Source organism: Trachemys scripta, chromosome 10 (genome assembly GCF_013100865.1).
Source record: "Trachemys scripta elegans isolate TJP31775 chromosome 10, CAS_Tse_1.0, whole genome shotgun sequence".
Taxonomy (NCBI): Eukaryota; Metazoa; Chordata; order Testudines; family Emydidae; genus Trachemys; species Trachemys scripta.
The window spans coordinates 72,288,369-72,302,040 of NC_048307.1; the positions used below are offsets into that span (position 1 = coordinate 72,288,369).

Here is a 13,672-nt window from a genome sequence, read left to right on the forward strand (position 1 = left end):
TCCAGGCCAATGGGAGCTGCGGGAAGTGGCGGCCAGCACATCCTTCGGCCCATGCTGCGTCCCACAGCCCCCATTGGCCTGGAATGGCGACCCAGGGCCAGTGTGAGCTGCGATCGGCTGAACCTGCAGATGCTGCAGGTAAACAAACCGTCCTTACCCACCAGTGGATTTTCCTGATGGGCCATTTGCCAAAGGTTGCTGATCCCTGGACTAGGCCCAGCATAGTTTCTTTCCACCTTTCTCTGAAGCACCACTCATTGGCTACCAAGGAGGCACTACATTGGATGCAAAGGACCACTGGTCTAATCTGGTGTGACAAATCCCACATTCATATGGCAACCTTCCATCAGAAAACTTGCTTACTGGACTGCTATGGTTTGTTCTAATTTACTGACCACTGATTCTGACAGAACTGGATCAAGTGCACAAAAACAGTCTATTCCCTCCCAGTCATCCCCTTCCGAGCAGTGGGGAAAGAAACAGCAGTGGGGAAAGAAAGAGACCGCTCGGAGAAGGGGAGGATTAAAAGACATGTATAGATATAAATCCTGACAGGTGGAAATGTTTGCTGTCAGGGGCTGACATGCCAAGTCAATGCCAAGCACACCAGATACCCAGGGCAAAGGCAAATACGTGCAGGAGACAAACTGCAGGGACTTAAAAAATAAAAGAAATGGACAGAGACGTCTGTGAGGACTAGAAGATCAGACTTTACTAACTGGGACCTACAAGAGTTTCAGATGAGCCACTTAGTTAATTAAGTCTGGGATCGAACTATACCCAGGGCTGGATTAACTTCTCGTTTCATGGTTTGCCCTGTTATCCTGAGTACAGTGGTGAGGAGTGCTTTAGGAATGTGTATACAGGAGACAGACTGGATTAAGTTAGACAGACAGAGACAGATTTCATTTACGTACCTCTTTGATGTGCCACTGCTGAGGGAACAAAACCCAAACCCAGTTGTATCTAACTCCTTTGGTACCAGTACAGAGTCTCATCTGACCTTCATTACCCCAGAGTGGCACTAAAGTCAAAGGAATGACACCAGGAACTCTGATAAAGTTGGTGCAAGTGCAACCAGAGGCAAGCCCAGAATAAATAAGGGGCTTTGTACTGGAACATACAATGTAACAGTCTGGCAATGGGATTAGTTTGTAAATCACCAGTTGCTAATGAGTCTGTGCGGAGTGCTGTCTTAATGGCTCTATGCTCCTTTCCAGCTCTTCGGAACAAATTAAGCAGACACAGCCCCTGAATAATCCATCCTGGGTTTTATGCAAGACCCAGAGCTAAAACATGACACTTTGGGATTGCTTAGCTACTCCAGACAGACCTCCAGAAAAGCAAGGGCTATTAAATGAAGGCTGCTAATCCTTTACCTTAACCCTGAGTCTTAGTCCAATGTTTCCAGTGATGTGGATGTAACCCCTGGGTCACTGAATGGCCAGTCATATCAGGTACACAGTCCTGTATACATGTCAGTGTGCATACAGATGTGCATGGATGCATATATACAAATTTAGGACTTGAAGGCGGAAACATCCCTCATGCAGTAGTCCCAGGACTTCAATGACACTATGCATGTGAATAAGTGCCCACCATTGTGAGTACGGGTTGTTGCACAAACAGGTGTTTATTTCTCATTTGGGGTGAATTTATCTCTTTAAAAAGGGTGTAATAGTGTGTAGTTCTCACAGATCCTCTTCTGACATGTCACAAATTTGGATAGACTCATTTTGAATTTTTGTCTAGTTCTAGTGAAAATAAAAGGTCAGGAATAAATCCCTTGTCTTTAAAAACATGAAGATTAAAAAAAAAAATTGTCCGGGAACAAATTTGGAACATTCAGCTCAGGTACAATGTCACCTTATTGGCAGCAAAAAGTTGTGTGTCAAAGAAAATGGGTTGTTTTCACCAAGGTTTGAATCCATCAGTTCCCAAAGATGCTTGAAAATTCTCCAAGGTCACAGGTGCAAACTGTTTCAGCAGAAATCACCAGGCAGTGCTGTTACACATATGTTTACAAGTTCTTTTGTAAGTGTGGAAGCAGCGCACAGTCTTTGGAGACATGCTGTGTTGTTGTTCCTTTTGTGATGTAGTTTCCTTTTGGGAAAGCTGTCACAAATAGCCGAAAGAGTTTGCTGCCTGCTTTGCTGTTGCTACCTCCAGTCATTTCTTGGGACAGAATTGCTTCCTGGGAATTGGGCTCTGGTGTTGCTCCTGAGATTTCTGGAAGAGGGATTTGGCTGGGTTCCATATGTAACCATGCCTGCTCCAGGATTGGTGTATATAGAATAAATAAAAGAAGTTGTACTCAGACAATACCCACCCAGACTCTGCCTGGCTGATTTCTCCTCCAGTGGGACACCAATCTGCAAGGCCTCAAAATCTACTACCACTTGGCAAAAGGGGCAAAAATATTTTGGGTAGTTTCACTCCACCCTACTTATACTCTCAGTAGCAGAGTATAACAGACCGCAGAATGCAACACACCTTTGTTGTAATCAAAAGACAATGACAGCATAGGTATTAAACCACCAAAACTTTACTCTCCTGCAAGCCCAAAAGGATGCATCTACACTAGCAAATTTCATAGCTGCAATTTTCTGTTAGTGCAACTCCACTGTTAATAGCAACACTAGAAACACTAGTTGAGGCAGGACTCTCGTGTTCTTACCACTGTCATCTAACCCTGCACTGAGTAAGAGGGGCATATAGGGGAAGTAAAAAAACCTGCACCCTGTCTTCACTGCAGCTTCCCCCATTGTTACTACTACTACTGAAGCTGCTCTGGTGGGAAATCATTCCTGAATACTTTGCTAGTGTATATCAGGCCTAGGGAGAGCTATTTTCCTGCCTGTATACAATGTGCATTCTGCACACTGCATTTTTACACTGCTTACAGTAGAGTTCCTACTCATATTCTGGAGTGCATGAGGCAGTTCTCTCAACTAAAGTCACATCGACTCTGCAGTTGAATTTTGATGTGCTGAACTGAAATCACTACATTGCACAACCATTTCCATTTGAGCATTTATAAAGAACTTTATATGTTATCAAACTTCCTGTTTCATGTGTTCCTGCTCCACATTCCCGCAACAAGCTCTTCCAATGGCATCTCACTGGGTGGAATTCAAAATTCAGTGACTTACCTGATTTGCAAACACATGTTTAGCAAACAATTCCAGTTGTTCTGCCCACCCAAGCCCAAAGATAGTTCCTGTGAGTACTTGCAGGTGTCACTCTGCCTAACACTCTCAGCCATCATCACTGGATGATGGTGACATACTAATTAATGCCAGGCAAATTTCAAAGGGACTACTGGTTCCACTTGGGTAGACACCTAACAGTTCATGTCCTTATCTACATGGATTTAGATTTCTGTGTTACGGGACTCTTGCAAGATCAGTTGAAATTTTCAGTACAACTTGTTTTAAACTCACGGACTCATAGACTTTAAGGCCAGAAGGGCCCATCATGATCATCTAGTCTGACCCCCCTGCACATGGCTAAATAAGAAATAACTGTGTGTGAATAAGTTTTCTTCCTATTATTTTGGTACACCCAGTTTCATTTTCATCCAAGACTGTAAAGGGCTGAGGTGAATGAACATCACCGTAAAACCAAGCAAATAAAATAACAGAATTTTAAATCTTTTCATCTCAAAAAGATTCCACTTAGTTGTAGGCAAAAAGGCCAGGATCAGTTCTGGCCTCATCAGTTCCACCTGGCTTTATTTCATTGCCCGGCTTCAGTAGGTGTTTGGATTTTTTCCCTCCCCATTGGAGACGTTATTGTAACTCAAAGGCTTATGCAGCTCCAGTTCCAAAGTCAGGGTTTGATTTATGCCTGGAATCGGTCTGTCTGGCCAGGCTTGAGCGGTTCTCTCTAATGACACGCTGATTGCTTGTCGGAGGGCTGTTCGCGGCACAGTCAGTGTTTGGGATACACAGTAATTGCTTCATGTTCACATGTACAAGTGAGCATGACTAATCCAAAGGAGCATCTCTATTTTTTAGACTTTTTCATTTCTCCCTCCATAAACATTAAAAATGATGAACAAGGTTGTAAATACCATCACCAGCATGGAGAACAGGTGGCACTAATGGCTGTTAAGTATCCCTGAAGGGGAAGACTGGAAATCCACTATAAATTACTGGGGTATTTCTGCTACACAACTTGCCTTTTTCACTGGTGAGAGTGAAAGAATCAGTTGATGAAAGACCCGTAGGGGGAGCGTTGACTCGTATCAGTCACTGGGTTTTCTTTTTCCATCACTTTTTGAAAAACATTAGTTTGATGCATGCACATGTCACTGGCAAGTGAGAACGGTGATGCTGCATAGAAATCTCCGTATCTCCTCAGACACCTGAGTTTATGTTCTTTATACTCTGACATACATCCAAGTCAAACTCTCCTCTCACTTACACTGAAGCAACCCCACTGACATTGAGTGCAATGGAATTGCACCCTGGAAACTCAGAGCAGAATTTAGCACTTTAAAAAGATAAGCTTCTCCAAAATAATCAGTAGGGTCAAGGTTTCACTGTGTGGGTCACAGACCCAAAAGCTGATTCTCTAAGTGTGTCCAATTCTTTGAGGTGTGGAGCACCATCAATAGGAGTCGTGGGCACTTTGCCCCTTCCAGAATCAAGCCTAGAATTTCTAATGCTTGCTGACAAGCTCCTTTCTGAATTTGCAGTACTCAGTCCCTTCCCTGCAGCTCTCAGAGAATTATTTCCTTGTGGGAGACTCTCCAGGGAGCCTTTTATTGGAGATGGAAACAGATTCTGATGGGGAGAGTGTCCCCTCCTCGAACAGCTAGGAAGAAGATATGTGAGACCCCCCCCCCCCCCCCCCCACAGAGAATCCTTCGGGACGATGCCACTCTGATGAATGGAACAGAAGGGAAAGTGAGTGGAAAGTCTGAGAGGACCATCTCCTTCTCTACCTGATTTACCCAGTCGGAAGGGTGCAGGTCAGGGCAGCACTGCTAACCTCATGGACTGCTGCCTCCACCATGGGTTTCTTTAGGAATTAGTTGTCTCCTCATTGATAATGAGCATCTCAGCCTGTGGTTGAGGCTGGTGCTGTAAACGTGGAACCAAGACTATTCCCTGCCAACGCCCCTCCTGAGGAGGACCCTCTAGTAATGCTCTCACTCTGACCTTTGTGCCCAACGGTCTGCAATCTCCTCCTCCGGATCCAGCAGGGCTGCTGCCTGAGCCATCAGCTTCTTGCTGCAGGGCAAGGATTTGAGCTGCAGGATGAGGAGTCCCAGGCAGAACTTGGCTCCCATTTCCTCCAGCTCTCGTGTTCCAATCTGCAGGCCCTGCCGGTGAAAAACAGAAACCTAGAGTGATGAGTCTGGACTCACCCAGCTCGGGGTAGGAGGAAGAGTTACCATCTCATATAGGCTACCCCTCTCTGGAGTATTCCTCCGGGTAGGAAAGTCTAGAGGCAGGACAATGAAAGGAACCAGACAACACCCCAAAATGTTGAACCCACATGCTCACTCCATTGGTCAAAGATTGCAACCACCTATTTTTACTTTGCACTTGCTCCATATAGGTCTTTTCGTCCGCAGCAAGATTTACAGTCATTAACAGGGTCCCCTGGCCTCTATTTTACAGATGGGGAAACTGAGGCAGAGAGTTCAAAGGACTTGACTATGGCTGCAGAGTGAGTCACTGTAAGAGCAAGTATCAGACTCCATGAGTTCCTGGCTCCACGCCCAGCCCTGCACTCAGAACATCAGACCACACTTCCTCTCTGTTAAAGCAAGAGTTGTCTCCTTGAGCCACGGGAAGGCAAATGGGCTGTGCCACTGGAAGCTGTCGGCAGTGGCAGAGATGAAAAGGAAGGAGGGGGAAAAGATCTTTAACAAGTTATGAATCGTTTACAAAAATCAATAACAAAGTAATTACAAAATAACCAACACCTCTGAGGAGCTTCCCCGTCTACTAAACACTGGTGTCTCCCTTGCAGAGGCGGGCTGAGGTTGCAAACTGTGGAGCTGGATTTTCAACACCCCCAAATTCAGGGGAGTCCTGCCTGTTATGAAACATGGGGATGTGGTTCCTGGTTTGGATTGCAAACCACTGCAAAGTCTGGGAGGCTCCGGCTCTGATTGGGTAAGCAGTGCAGATTAGGGTTTGGGTCAGACCCGTCTCTAATCTGGTACCCTGTCAAGTCTCTCTGACTTTGAATAAGGTGGAACGGCTCCTCTTGGCCAACCCTAGCTGATGGGCCAGAATCAAAGGAGTCCTGGTCAAGCTTGCATATAGATGCCAATTCACAAAGGTTTTCCATGGTGCATCTCTGATGCTTAGTGAGGCACATGCTGAAGTACCTGGCTGAATCAGGGCCTAAATAGGGTCTCATGGACTTTAAGGCCAGAAAGACCCATTGTGATTATTTAGTCTGACCTCCTGCATATCTTAGGCCACGGAACCTCACCCACCCACTCCTGTAATAGGCCCATAACCTCTGGCTGAATTACTGAAGTTCTCAAATCTTGACTTCAAGATTTCAAGTTACAGAGAATCCACCATTTATTTTAGTTCAAACCAGCAAGAGACCTGTACCCAATGCTGCAGAGTAAAGGGACACCCGCCCCGGGTCTGTCAATCTGATCTGGGGGGAAATTCCTTCCCCACCCCAAATAAAGTGATCAGTTAGATGCTGAGCAGGTGGGTGAGACCCGCCAGATAGACACCTGGGAAAGAATTCTCTGTAGTAACTCAGAGCCGTGGCCAGCACATCCCTCGGCCCGCGCTGCTTCCCACAGCCCCCATTGGCCTGGGACGGCGAACTGCGGCCAGTGGGAGCTTCAATCGGCTGAAACTGCGGACGCAGCAAGTAAACAAACTGGCCTGGCCCACCAGGGGCTTTCCCTGACGGGCCGCATGTCAAAGGTTACCGATCCCTGCCATATGCCATTGTCGGCAATGTCATCATTCCATCCCTCCATAAACTTATCAAGCTCAGTCTTAAAACAAGTTAGACTTTTTTGTCCCCACTATTCCCCTTGGAAAGCCAATGATCCAGATAGAACCAGAATTGACTCATATTAACCTTGAACTGAACCATTCAGATGACGCTCCCCTTCCCCACACCTTGTATTTTTCATTTTAAATGGCATCTTTGTGCGTACAGCTCTCAGGGAGGCTGTCACGAGCTTCCCAATCCAACCAGAAGCAGGAAAGGCCAAAAAGCCTCACAAGAAAGCCAGTTCCGGTGACATTTCCATTGCACCTTTATGCGTCTAAATGGACTGTAATGCTTGAATACAGTATGCAAACTTTTAGGTGCTGATCCCAGAAGAAACCAAACTCTGAACCATTTCTAGATATTTTGTTTGTTTGTTTGTTTCCCTCAAAAAATGTGCAACAACTAAAATGAAACAAACCCAGGGGCCCGATTCTCCTGCTGCATTCTTAATGAAACCAATGGGAGTTCCATGTATGCTGTGTAAGGGCTGGGCAGAATCAAGCCCAGATATACAAGAGTGAGAAAGTGTCTGTGAACTCCCCCGCAACTTTGGCATTTATTGACCCCATCCAAAACATTCCCTGATGCCATCACCCGGGGGGGGGGGGGCAGAATCAATCACTGAATATTTGCTGTCTCTGCCAGTATCAACCCTTTGGGTCTCCTTAGCACAAAACCTCTCTGTAGTCCCCCCTCTGATATGAGCTACCAAAGATCGTTTCCTTAGTAACGGTCAAAAGCCCCCACTTACATTCCCAGGAACAGCTGTGTGAATGGTGTGAGCTCCATTCCAATACTGCCTTTATTTCTGGGCTTGGATGTTTACTACGTATTATTACTGAACGTCTTAGGGGTAACAGAGCCGCGAAAGTTCCATTAATCCATTAGAGGAGGCAGAGCTCTGATCTCATGGGCTTTCTCCCTGTGTAGAATCTGTCAGATTTGTAAAGCACTTCAGGACCCTGGAGGACTGAGCAGCCCTCTGTAAGTGCAAGCTGTGATTATTTCTGAACTAAGAGTGCCTGCTAGATGGAAGTAAGGAGAGATTTCTCACATAAACTACTGCACTTCTTGAAAACACTTTTGCCAAGTTTGTCAGGCCCACAAGGCCAGTCAGGACTATGAGAAAACCACCACTTATGGTCTGGCAGGTACAGTATGTGCAAATGTCACTTGGGATTAAAGCTGCCCTGGCAAATGCAGCTTTTCATGGTAAATACATTGAAATTCTTGCTCCTTCCCCGGCTTCTGAGACAAAACTACAAATTTGCAAGTATTACCATCGTCAATAATAAAATAAAATAATACAGCACTCAAAAATACACCAGGCACGAGAGACAAAGAAAAAGAAAAAATACCTGCCCGATCGAAATAAAGCGGTAATGTAACATGCAAAGACAAAGCAGCCTGTGCATTAACTGGGAGTCTGACAAGCTGGGTTCCACTCCCCATTCTCCCAGTAACCTGCTATAAAACCTTGGGCAAATCTCTTGGACAGTAAACTCTTCAGGGTAGGGACTAAACGTGTGGGTATAATGAGCTATGGCAGAGATCGGCAACCTTTGGCACGCGGCCTGTCAGGGAAAACTGCTGGCGGGCTGGGACGATTTGTTGACCTGCAGCATCCGCAGGTTTGGCCGATCGCGGCTCCCACTGGCCACAGTTCGCCGTTCCAGGCCATTGGGGCGGCAGGAAGCGGTGGCCAGCACATCCCTCGGCCCGCGCCGCTTCCCGCAGCCCCCATTGGCCTGGAACGGCGAACCGGGCCAGTGGGAACCGCGATCGGCCAAACCTGCGGATGCTGCAGGTCAACAAATCGGCCCGGCCCGCCAGCGGATTTCCCTGACAGGCCGCGTGCCAAAGGTTGCCGATCCCTGAGCTATGGCAATACAAATCATTAATAATAAGAAGAAACCAAAGAGATAAGTCACAGGAAACAAGGGTTATAAACACAAGGCAGTGATAGTGCTTGGTGCCTCTGAACAAATTTTAAATGTATTATTTATTTTACTCTAAAATAATTTTTAGGCAGTTTTTGGTTATGTCCAAGTAAAGAGGATGGAGGTGCCTGGCTCAAGCAGAGAGAGCAGAAGCAGAAATCTGCCATTTATACAATGACAAGAGCTTCTCTCAGGTGCAGAATACACAGAGAACATCTTGAGGCTTCCTCTGGGGTGTATCGCAAGGCCCTGCTTCCAAGATCAAGGCAACACACTAAATACTTATCAATCCTGGAGATGCCAAGCAGCGACTGTGCTAAAGCTCTGGCTGTGGCTTTATGATTCCCCAGAGTTTTAGTCAGGATATGAAGAGGCCTTAAGAAACTATGAGCAGAGAAATAATAATAATAAAACCGTAATATACCTGAGAAACATCAGGCTGTAATTGCTCATGCACCGAAGTTAGCTGCCGTACCATCGTCCCATATTGCTTTGATATCAGACAGCTGAGGAGTAACAGCTGGAAATCTCAGCTAGAGGATTACTTGTTAACACACTTTATTCACTTCAAACACAGAGAGACTTTTATTTTTTAACACAGCTAGATCACATAATTCTCTCTCTCACTCTCCCCTCCCTCCCTTTCAGCAGTGGGTGCGGTTGGAAGGGGTGTGCCATGACTACAGTAGGAAGTAGAGGTATTGACAGAACTGAGATATAAAACTAATGTCCTTGATGGCTCCTGCCAGCAGTGCCAGGAACTGCTGATGTAGATTTCTGCATCCATACACATACCTGCTGTATGAAATGCAGAATGCAATATTGCCAATCTGTGCCTGGGTCTAGTAAGTGGCTGGTAGGAGACACTGGCCATTCTGCACTGAAGTGCGCTGGCTGAGGACCCAGTGACAGAATGTGGTCTGGTTACCACAGCATTACAGGTCAGTGAACTAGGCAACCATGTCTCGCTGCATTTTTGTTCAAGGTGTCCTTCAGGGTGGGTCTTCCAAGACCTTACCTTTCTAGTACACAGCACTGAGCCCCCTCAAACTTCCTAGGTTCACACGGCCCCTTGCCAGCGTGCTGCCTTCTGCAGATATCCCATTATGGGATGACAGGGGAGCTGCCTCTTGGCCACTGTGGGGCAGAGGAGAGCTGCACATGTTTTGCCAACCACAGACACCTGTGATTCCTTGATTCTCTCTTCCAAATTCTCATATCACTGTAGAAAGCTGCACTGAGGCCCCACCTGAGATTCCATTTCAAGCTTTGGGCCACTTTTCTTATATAAGAACACACAAAATCTAGAAATCTATGCAGTTGACCAGAGGTAGAGGAGGTCTTAGCTATCACGAGAGGCTGAAAAGCTTAGTCGTGTCTCTATGGACCAGTTCAGCCCCTGCTGAAACTGTGAGCTGGGGTGTCAGTTAGTGCTTGAAGTCAGGGTGGGCTTTCTGAGGCAGACATGTGTCCAGTAGGAATTGGACTGGGAGCCAGCAACATGTACTGTCTCACAATGAGAGGGGAATTTGGGGCAGGAAGACAGTAATTATTTGAGCCGCAATCTGGCCAGGACACGACTATGATAACAGGTATCTCCAAACCAGAGCTGGTCGAGTAATTCATGGTGAATAATGCTTGTTAATATTCAGCATTGCTGTATCCACAGATAAATGTTTCCGTCATTAGACAAACTGCCCTCACAATGCTTCGCAGGATTAATGATATAGCTATGGTGCTGGAGGCAAAAAGGCAGCATTAAACACTCCCACAGCTGCAAGCATCATGGCTGTGCCATGTTCACCTGACGACACAGAGGATTGCGGGACCTTGTGAGTTAAACTGGAGATGACTTAGCATAGGAAAACTAAAGGTGCAGCAAAATTAAAAGCCAAAAGACATACATACCCATAGGTAGACTGGAGATTTTAGGGGAAATGACTGCTCCCTGAATTGAAAAAAGGGACCTTCGGTGGGCAAGAATGCCATGAAGGTGTTCTCTCGTACTATCCGCCACTTCTTCAACCCTTGGGGCAACAGCTTTCAGCTATAAACTCACCTGCAGTCAATACACACACACACACACACACACACACACACACACACACACACACACACACAGTATTCTCTGCATCTCAATGGCTTTACACATGCACAGTGGTTATGCCCTGAGGCTGGGTATAAATAAATTGACAGTCTGGTTTCCCACTAATTCCATCAGTGAGCTCTCAGTCAGAATACTAATAGAAACCATCTGAAGGCTGCAGTGGATAAGCCAGAGAGCTGAATGAAACATTCAATGTCTGATGTCTCCTGCCTTAACGTTAGCCTGGACTATGCCCGAGCACTGCTGTCTCTCCGTACACACATACCCCCAGCCCAAATGAAAACACACAGGTACACACCTGTAGGAACCTGGTGCTTATAGATTGGGTGGTAGTGAGGAGAAAGCTACGTTTTCTCATGTGCCACAGTCCCTGACGTAGCTACAATAGTGTATTTAATAGCAGGGAGAGCATGCAAAATGGAAGAAATTACAGACAAAGCAATGAGTTTGGGCCAAAGGACTTCAATGATAAATATGTAGATTAAGTGAGCAGGAAGAGGCAATGACATAGGGAAAAGGTGTGCAAGAGAAGATCAAAGGAATTTCTAGAATGAAAGATGAGAGGAGAATGGGGGGGGCAGACAGAAGAGAGGAGGATGAGAGATATGGAAGAGAAGACTGGAAGCTGCTGGGGCCAGTGGTGGTCGATAAAGAGGAATGGAAGTAAGGAGAAAACTCATGGAACCTATCTGCCTTGCCTATTGTTATAGGAGTTTGCAACTGTTGTCTTGGACATTGGCCACAAAGTGAGGTAACATCACTGCCTGTCTCTGTAGGATTGAACCTCGTGGTCGTTACTCAGGCAAAGTTTCTACAAAGTCAATGAGAGTACTGCCTCTGTCACGGCTGAGCAAGGACGTCAGGATTTGGCCAGTAGCTATGGATACATAAAGAGACAGAGACAGACATGAAGGGCATCAGGGGGGTGCTTTTGTTCTGAGTCATTTTTCTGTGATGAAATGAATGCTTCCCTAGTTAAACACGTGTATTTTACAGCCAGGATTGTTCAGGAAGTGGAGAGAGGAAGGCAAACAAGGAGGGACAACCCCTTCCCCTTGGACCCACTAGGGGGAGCTGTCTTCTAAATCTGTTCAGCGGCACGCTGGGAATTCAGTAGGGGAAAATATTCTAGCCAAACATTCAAGCAAGTTGAATTTTGAATTCTCCAGACTTATTGTGGGGAAAAGACTAAACTAAGATTGCCTGGTGTCACTTTCTCCTCCACTCCTCTACACCCACTGGCTATTTGCCCCGTTTTCTCATCCCCACAATCTTTCCACAGCAGCCTTGCTCCCGGAGCCTTCCATGCTCCTCTCCAACCTTCCTTCTCTCCCCAAATTTTCCTCTCCCTATTCCTCTTTCTCTCCTCCTCCCTCAATATCCTTTGCCTTTCCTTCCTTCACCTACTCCCAGGTAGCACCCTGCCCTTGCTGCCATGATACATGAGAACAAACTAGTGAACGACACAGAACCAATATTACCTTCTCCAACTGTAACTGACCACATTGCTTGGATGGTTCACTCCCTCTTCCTCTGTCTGTTCCTTGTCCATAGGCTATAAACTCTTCAGGACAGGGATGTAGGTCCTGATTCACCATTCCCCTACATCTTGTGCCATCATTTGTACCTCCTTGTGATGGGTATAAAATGCTACTATTCTGAGCCAGTAGCATTTTACACCCACTTGTCACTACAGTAAATGACTGCACCTGGTGCAGGGCAATGGAAACTCAGGCTCTACAAGGGCCCTTCCTGATAAGGGCCAGGAAGGAGTAGGTTTCTACATGGCGAAGATTCCCAAAATGTAGATCTTTTGAAATGCTCACTAAGGAGAGGAAAGACAGAGAAGAATAGAGAGGTGGAAATGCTCCCCCTGGAGGGGACAGTCTTTAGAGTTGGGATGGTACCACTCCCTGGGAGCTCTCATCTTCCAGCAGAGGTAAGCACTGCATTGGTTTGCTTTCCCATTCATTTAAATACCATGTATCATTCCAATGAACTGTTTTTAGGGTGTGTGTTTTGGTCAATCAACTGCTTTGGATAGCACCTGTACTAACACTAACATATTATGTGTTATGTTAGTGTATAACATATATATAACATATATAGTGTATAACATATAACATAACATATTATGTTAGTGTTAGTCCACACACACACTGAACAGTCCTTCACCCCCCTCTCACTTTGTCTCTCCCATAAGCAGCTGCTCTGTTTCCTAAGTAGTGGGACGGGTTGAATGGGTGCTATGCCAGGCCAGAACTGAGTACTCTGTAGGAGTTTGCATTGTTTCAATCTGACAGAGCCTGGAGCTGCATCAAGCTCCTATTTGATTCTGACTGCCACAGACATTTCCAGCAGAAGGAAGTTTCCTCTGTACACGTTGGCTGGTTAACTTTGTGGTACTATTTGCGCATGAAGGCCTCTTATTACTGAGCAGTCTGTTTCTCCGTGTGCTCAGAAAGAGGGGAGGTAAACAGTGTTTCTACCCTTTATAGTGAGACTTGGAGGGGAGGACTCCAAAAATTAAAGTGAACAAATAGCTGGACATTTCCAATACCTTCTTAAAGAAAAGACCCTGCCAACTCAGGACCCCTGTGCTTCTCAGGGTTCATATACATCAGCCTATCTA

At 46.1% G+C, this 13,672-nt stretch overlaps 1 protein-coding gene across 1 annotated transcript in view; it reads right to left on the bottom strand.

Annotated features, from left to right (window-relative positions):
• The window catches only part of AGBL1 (ATP/GTP binding protein like 1), a 388,187-nt gene that overhangs the window by 101,785 nt on the left and 272,730 nt on the right, over nt 1–13,672 (bottom strand). The window contains exon 22 of the mRNA XM_034784899.1: nt 5,169–5,332. Coding sequence (XP_034640790.1) covers nt 5,169–5,332 — 164 coding nt within the window. The remainder of the gene's footprint in view (nt 1–5,168; nt 5,333–13,672) is intronic.